The sequence below is a fragment of the Capsicum annuum genome, chromosome 7, assembly GCF_002878395.1.
Source record: "Capsicum annuum cultivar UCD-10X-F1 chromosome 7, UCD10Xv1.1, whole genome shotgun sequence".
NCBI lineage: Eukaryota > Viridiplantae > Streptophyta > Magnoliopsida > Solanales > Solanaceae > Capsicum > Capsicum annuum.
The window spans coordinates 797,239-806,057 of NC_061117.1; the positions used below are offsets into that span (position 1 = coordinate 797,239).

The following is an 8,819-nucleotide window of genomic DNA, read 5'->3' on the forward strand; positions in this document are numbered from 1 at the left end:
GGTTTTGAAGATTACAGCAAAGAGTCTTCCTTCATCGTGGCTGGACATTTAAAATTGGTGATTTTTTTAGAAGACGTAAATTTTTCAAACCAATTTTTCATTTCCAAATATAAATAACTCAACATGGATAAAATAAAATGAAATAACCGAAAACATTATTTATACCGAATATATATATATATATATATATATATATATATATATATAATGAAATATATATATTATTTATATAATTTCGATTTAACCAATTTTTTTTTGAAAAAAAAACTAAAATCGAACCGTTTATTCGAATTTCTAAAATTTGAAACCGAAACAGATCCGAAAAATCGAAACCATAAATTTTGATTTGGTTTTTCAATTTTTAAGGTGTGGACTAAAATATGCCCAGTCCTAATGGGGTGGGGTGGGGTGGGGGTAATAGTGTGACCATATCAACCTTAGTTCATTCAATTATTCTTTAATAAGAAGCTAGGACCAAAATAAAAAATATAATGTAACTTTTGGATTTAGCAAAGGTAAAGGGATTTTTGCATTTGATTTCACTTGTTGCATAAGCTTGGTACATGATTTATTATATTATATTGTTACTTTATAATATGGTAAACTAAAAAAGAGAATAATATTTATTCCATTTTTTTTTCCCTATGAGTTTGGTAGGGAAAATTGTGTGCCACTCAAATGAAGTCATCCATTTTACAATGTTTTGCCTTGCCCTCATGGAAAGGGAACATTTTAAAAAATGAGAATTTTCGACGAACGTTATCATTAAAATTTCATCGAAAATATAATATTTCTGACGAAAAGTCTGTCGTAACATTTTCAACAAATCAATTTTCGTCGAAAATCAGCCATTTTTAGTTGGGGGGGGGGGGGGGGGGGGTGGGTTAATTTTTGTTTTATGAGTTATATAAGTTAAACCCTATTGTGGAATATAATGATCCAATATAAATTGATTGGTGAATCACTAAATATCACACAATAGAGTCTTTTTATAATTGGATGCAAAAAAATAAAAAAGTTGAAAAAAAATTGTGAATTTGGGTTTTTGGGGTGGGGGTAGGGTGGGTTAGGTGGGGGTGGGGGTGGGGGGTGGAAATCAACTTATTATTACTTGTCCACGTTGCCAAACAAATAAACTATTCCTACATGCTTGGAATTAAAAAATAAATTATTCCAAAGTTTTACATATGCATCTATGGAGTCATCATAATGTTTTTTTCACTAAAATAAATAAATTAGCTACAAATTTTATCGTTAATCCATTCTTAAATTACTCATACATAACAAAAATTCTTGATAATCTACCATTTAGCAAATGACTAAATAGAATTAGCAATGCATTTTATTGTTTAAGCTAAGGTATAATCTAGTTTTCGACACTCATTTTGAAGCCCAATGTAATTTAGATTTACGTTATATAAGATTCATTAAAAGAGAAAAACACGCCCGGACAAAATTCAAACTCGAGATGTTTAGTTAAAAGTGAAAAAAAAACTCTTCATTATTCAAATTTTGTATCTGATACGTCTCTAATTCAGACAGAAAATAAAATACTATTTAAAAACTCATCATGTCATAAAATCTAAAGTACATTTTTGAGACCTAACACCACTTTAGTAAATAATTATATGTGGTAACAACAACAACATTATAATAATTCCTTACCAAGAGAAAATTAAAAATTAATACATAAATAATTAGAAAACAATGATTATGATAATTGTGTAATTATATATATATGGCAGTTTGAAACATATAGCTAACTGTACAATCATTAACATTTTTGCAATTATTATGGGTATGGAATAGACTTTACTTCAAATCAATATTCACTTTACTATAAAATTTACTATGCAAATATACTAAAATTCTTGAAAATATACAAAACAAAAAATTAATCCATATATTCATTATATATACTATTGGACATATGTGTTTTTCCGACAGAGTTTTCGTCAATATTTTATAAAAAAAAATTGTATTTCTGAATAAAAACAATCAAAAAATAATTTCTGACGAGCATATTTTCAATTTATTCGGTCTGAAATTTTTCGTGTATAAATCCGTATATTTCTAATACAAAAAAAAAATGAAAACCTACAAATGGCTAGAAAACTTATCACACAACAATTTCTTTATACAATAAAAATGTTAGACATTTAATCATTCTGACGTCGAGCTATTTTTTTTATTCATGGATGGGAAAGAGAATAAGAAAAAAACTTATAACTAACCTCATGAAATTAGGCAAATGAACTAATCTTTTCAAGTACAAACCATTTCCAAATTATGTGATTTAAATGTAGGTTGAATTCTTCACTAAAACTCAAAAAAAAAAAGTGTAGTAATAAATACAAAGGAAATAAATTGAATATTCTATGAGAAATTATTTTGAAGAAAAGAATTTAGGGTGTCAAGTTCATTGAATTATTAAAAAACTTAGTTTCGTGTTAAAATTGATTTATCTATAATTCAATTCACCTTAGTTAATTTTTTAGCATACAATTAAATATCTAACTTGTAAGAATACATATACTCTATCGCCATTTTGAGCTCAATTAATTCAGATTAATCATATAAAGTTTCATTTTGAAGGATAATTCTTAAAAGACGTTCATCCCTTTCTAATGTCAAAAAATAATAAAATCATAATGAGAAGCTTTAATACTCATAATTAATAGTTTATTAATATTAGATTTGTAAATTAGGCACAAAAATGAAGAGTTAAATTACGCAAGGTCTAAAAGTAGCTTCTCTTTCATTTAGATACAATGAATTTACTATAAAGTAAGTTACAAAGTTGTTTTTTTTTTCAATGAAATATTAATACTAGTGGATTTTATCTTATAGAGTTTATTAATTTTGGTACATGTGCCACGTATTGATCCTTCCTATTCGTTCCATCATAATTCATGGTGACGATTTAGACTTTTAACACTGAACTTACGATAGTTTTGGATTCAAAATCTCTAATGTTTTCTCACATACGTACCCGGTCACCTACTTCCTTGACCTTCCGACACTGGACAGACATCAATCCCCAAACATGGTCTTACGACTTTGCAGAGACCTGATAACTCTGGAACAATCAGGAGTAACTACGGGTTCGATCGAACACATTCTTTTTTGTCTCCATTCTTTCTTAAACAGACACCGTCTTCACCAACCAGAGTTGTGGCGGAATAAATAAAAGAAAATGAAATAAAAATTTAGGATACATTATGTTGTACTAGCAACATTCTCATAGTTCCATTCTCTAAATAAAAGAATACATAAAAAACATTACAACATTGCAATGTCATTACAAATATAAACCAAAACATTGTATAGCTAAATTTCTTGTTCGAGTCAGTTTATGTGTGCCTCGACCAATTATTTCTCTCCATAATGCTTATAAGTATCTTGCATTTTTTGCATTTGCATAGCACCAAATACACCATAAACACTACTTTCATTACCTTGATCACTATTACTAATTTCATAATTATCTTCTTGATCACAATTTTGATCCATTGCCATTAAATCATCACCATATTTAACACTTTGAATCCTCAAATCCCCAAGATGATTTGCCTCTCCCCCTTTCAAAATACACACAACTTCTTTCATCGTTGGTCGTTTATCAGGCTCGTTCTGAACACACAATGCTGCTACGCGAATCGTTTGTTTCAATTGAATTTCGTCGAAATTACCCTTTAACTTAGGATCAACAAGATCTTTAAATCTTTCTTTAGCTATAATTGGTTCCATCCATTGTGTAATTGTCCTTTTAACACCATTTGGAAGTCTTTCAATTGGTTTTTTACCAGTAATTAATTCAAGCAAAAGAATGCCATAGCTATAAACGTCGCAACTTTCAGATACTTTACCCCACATAGCATATTCTGGTGCTAAATAACCCAATGTACCTTTGACACGTGTCGTCATGTGACTAACACCTTCTGGTATTAATTTTGCAAATCCAAAATCAGCAACAAGTGGTTCATAATTTGAATCAAGTAACACATTACTAGCTTTGATGTCTCTGTGAATTATATGGGGTGTAACTTCCTGATGCAAATACCTAAATAAACAAAAATACACATGTGAGCATTTGTTATGATAAAAATATACATATGTGAGCATTTGTTATGATTATTTGAACTAGAGTTTAAGTTTTATGCACCGACAGTGTTACATTATATGCAAATACCTAAATAACCAAAAATATACATATGTATGAGCATTTGTTATGATAAAAATATACACATGTGAGCATTTGTTATGATAAAAATATACATATGTGAGCATTTGTTATGATTATTTGAGCCAGAGTTTAAATTTTATGCATCGACTGATAGTGTTGCATGATGCAAATACCTAAATATTTGTGCAATTACATCACTTGTAAGATAATTATACGTAAATTTCTATGCAAAATGTTACCTCGTTTGGTCCAATTATATGGTGGTATTTGACTAGGCAGAGTCAGAATGAAAAAAAAGGACTTAAAATAGTGGCTTAAAATAAGTTGTGGATATTTATTTGATTATAAATTATCCCATTAAAGTAAAATTGAAAAGTTTAAGTAATTTACACCGTCAGTATAAATCATACATATGTGAGTATGTGTTGTGGCTATTTGAGTCAAGAGTTGAAGTGTTACGCATTGACGGTGTTAAAATTAAATATTTACACAATCGCATCACTTATACGATAATTATAGGTAAATTTGTATGCAAAATGTTACCCCGTCCGGCTCAATTACATGATGGTGTTTGATTAGACAGAGTCGTAAAGAAAAAAGACTCGAAATAGTGGCTTAAAACAAGTCGTGGATATTTATTTGACCATAAATCATTCCATTAAGGTAAAATCAAAGAGTTTACACCATATAAATCAATTCACCTAAAGAATATCTAAATGTAAGTCTCTTTAGAAAACGAGATTACTCGTAATCTTGAAAAGAAGTCAAGTTACCTACTGCAATAAATATTTTTTTACACTGACGATGTATATAACTTAATCTCTAAATAAAAAACTTATAAGTTAATTTATTTCTAATAAGATGGTATGACATTCTCATGGGACAAACTTATTAATATAAGTTAGGATGGTGGGAATAACTAATAAAAAAGAACAAGAAGTTGTTGGATTCATCTTTAAATAGTCAACAACTAACAAAAATGTATTTTGATAATCTATCGTTAAGTTAAATAGAATTAGTGAAATATTTTTATTGCTTAATGACAGAAGTTGTTTGTCACTAATTTTTTTTTAGGGAGATAAACATTCAGTATCCCCGAATTATGATCAAAGTTGCTACGACACACTTCAACTTCACTGAGGGTTCTATTACCCACTGAAATCAATTTAGTGTATTTTTGTCACCCTTTTATGCTGACGTGATACCTTTATTACATAAAATGGAGCCTACATCAAAGGTTCTACGGACCTAAAAAGATTGACAAAAATACGCTAAAATTTAGTTCAGCGGTAATAAGACCTCATGAAGTTGGAGCATGTCGTAGAAAATTTAGTCATAGTTCAGTGGTACTAGATGCTTTACTCTTTTTTAGCTGATAAGCATCCAATACCCCCGAACTATGGTCAAAGTTGTTACCATACACGTCAACTTCACTGAGGGTTCTATTACTCTTTTGAACTCAATTTTAGTGTATATTTGTCACCCTTTTATGCTGATGTGACACATTTATTACATAAAATGGGACTCACGTCAGCTAAAAAGGTTGACAAAATGTACCACATCAACTAAAAGCATGACAAAAATATGCTAAAATTCAGTCCAAGGGTGTAATAAGACCCCCCAGTCCAGGGGTGTAATAAGACCCCCGTGAAGTTGGAGCATGCATGTAGTAGCAAATTTAGTCATAGATTAGAGGGTACTAGGCGTTTTACTCTCTTTTAGTTGATATAAGTACTATTGAAAGGAGCCGGGGGTCTATCAGAAACTTCTTTACTTCTTCGGAGGTACCGGTATGGTCTGCGTACACTCTACCCTCCCCATACCCCACTATGTCGAAATACACCGAGGTATGTTGTTGTTGATAAGTATTGAAACGAGTCGGAGGTCTATCGAAAACAACCTCTCTACTTTTTTCGAGTTAGCGGTATGAACTGCGTACACTCTACCCTCCCCAGACCCCACTAAATCGGAATACACTGGGTATGTTGTTATTGATAAGTATTGAAACGAGTCGGGGGTCTATCGGAAACAGCCTCTCTACTTTTTTCGAGTTAGTGATATGGACTGCATACACTCTACCCTCCCCATACCCCACTATGTCGAAATACACTGAGGTATGTTGTTGTTGATAAGTATTGAAACAAGTCGGGGGTCTATTGGAAATAGCCTCTCTACTTTTTTCGAGTTAGCGGTATGGACTGCGTACACTCTACCCTCCCTAAACCCTATTGAAACGAGTCGGGGGCTCTACCAGAAACAACCTCTCTACTTCTTTGGAGGTACCGGTATGAGCTGCGTACACTCTATCCTCCCCGGACCCCATTATATCGGAATGCACTGAATATGTTAGTTGTTGATAAGCATTATTGAAAGGAGTAGTTATAGATAAAGAAACTTACAAGAGTCCTTCAGCAGAGCCAATAGCAATTTTCATTCTTTTTTTCCAATCCAATTGAACTTCTCTTGATAAATGACCATGTATATGTGATAGTAAACTCAAATTTGGCATGTAATCATACACAATTAATCTTTGTTCATTTCCAGCACAATAACCTCTTAGTCCTAACAAATTCTTGTGTCTAACTCTTCCAAGAACTTCAACTTCCACAGCAAATTCCATTTCTGCTTTTGAATTCATTGACTTTAGTTTCTTTACTGCTATCTACAATATCAAAATATTAAGTATAATTTAGTTTAACCTCTGGCAGAAATGCAAGGTAAAATCATATACAGTAGACACGATACGGTTTGATGTGTTACTGGATCGATCACGTAGCGAGAACTTAGTGCACCGATAAATCCACTTTTTGATATAAAAGATGGTCTTACGCACGGTGCACTCAGTGGCGGAGCTAGGATTTTCACCGAGGGGGTTCAGAAGTGAACATACGAACTAACCAAACGGGGTTTGACATCTACTATATATACAAAAAAAGTAATTTTAACCATGTATATATAGTAGTAGAATTTTTCGTCGAAGGGGATTTGGATGAACCCCTTATCCCAAGTGTAGCTCCGCCCCGGCATGGTACACTATGCATCGTCCGCTTTCATGCAGGGTCCTCGGCAGGGCCACACCCCATGGGGACGTGATGTAGGGATCCTACCCTAATGCAAACATCAATGATAAATGCCACGGCTTGAACTCGTGACTTGGCTATATGAAGACAATGTTATCGTTGTTCGAAGGCCACCCATCATCATGATTCTTAGGTACAATAAAAGTTGATTTATCTAAGTAAAAATTGTTGAGATATTTTTAACATATCAAGAGATAACGCATGAACTATAGTCAAAGTTGCTACGACACACCTTAACTTCACGGAGATCCTGTTACTTCTCTAAACTCAATTTTACTGTATTATTGTCCACTTTTTGCACTAGTGTGAACTAAAAAAACTTACAATCAAGGTGTGTCGTAAAAGGTGTCATGTAAACACAAGCTGTGGACAATAATACAGTAAAATTGAGTTTAAGGAGGCAATAGGACCCTGTAAAATTAAGATGTGTTATAACAACTTTGACTATAGTTCAGGGGCCTTATGGCACATATCAAATCGTTCATACGATTATTTGAAATATAATTATTTGTTTTTAATGGGCTTTATATGGAACAAATTCAAATTAGTCGAGTCACTAAAATGAATATCCAACATCGTATGAAAAATTAATTAATTACCTGAAGACCATCAGAAGTTTTACCCCAGTAGACACTTCCAAAACCACCTTCTCCAAGCTTGTTATCTTCATTAAAACCATTTGTTGCTGCATATAACTCTTTGTATGTGAATATTCTCCAAGAATTTTCACCAACTACCCCATTGTTTTGCCTACAAAAAAATGCATATTGTTGTGTAATGTCAACATCCTGCTTATTACGAGATTCAAAAAGGGACTGAGGTAGTCCAGATCGGAGTCATAATCGAATGTGACGCTTGCATGGTACGTAGGTTTAATTAAGACATAAAGTTGCGTCCTTATATGTCCCGTAACTTTTGGCATAATGATGCAGCGGTGGAGCCAGAATTTTCACTAAGGGGGTTTATAAGTGACGTACGAATTAATCGAAGGAGGTTCAATATCTACTATATATATATATATAATAATTTTAACCATGTATATATAACATAATTTTCCACTGAAGAGGATTCGGGCCTAGCCCAAGGGTAGCTCCGCCCCTGAATGATGGGTGTTTGCTCGAATTATGTATATCTAAAAAATATATATATATAAAATTCGTCGGAAACATTTTTGACGAGCAAATGTCCATTGTGTTTTTAGTACTCTACTGTTGTGTAACGTTAACATCCTGCCTATGACCCAAACCAAAAGGGGACTGCGGTAGCCGAGGTCGGAGTCGTAATCCAATGTGACGCTTGCATGGTAGGTTTAATTAAGACATAAAGTTACGTCCCTTATATGTGTCATAACTTTTGACACAATGATAATTGTTTGCTCGAATTACGTATATCTAAAAAAATATATAAAAATATACGTAGACATAATAGATTACTTTTTAAATTTAAAATCTTGAATCCTCTTTAAAAAAAATTAAAATAAAAATAGTTTTTGGTTAGTGCACATACCCTTCATCAACTTTTTCATCACCACAGCAACTGAAAGATGATCCCAT

The 8,819-nt window shown here is 32.2% G+C and overlaps 1 protein-coding gene across 1 annotated transcript; it reads right to left on the minus strand.

Annotated features, from left to right (window-relative positions):
* Positions 1-3,297: 3,297 nt before the first annotated feature.
* LOC107876996 (PTI1-like tyrosine-protein kinase At3g15890) lies at positions 3,298-8,819 on the minus strand. The gene is made up of 4 exons (XM_016723794.2): positions 8,773-8,819; positions 7,866-8,016; positions 6,586-6,848; positions 3,298-4,063 (listed from the first exon to the last, which is right to left on the minus strand). The coding sequence occupies exons 1-4, from the start codon at positions 8,817-8,819 to the stop codon at positions 3,373-3,375; spliced, it is 1,152 nt and encodes a 383-aa protein (XP_016579280.1). The 3' UTR covers positions 3,298-3,372.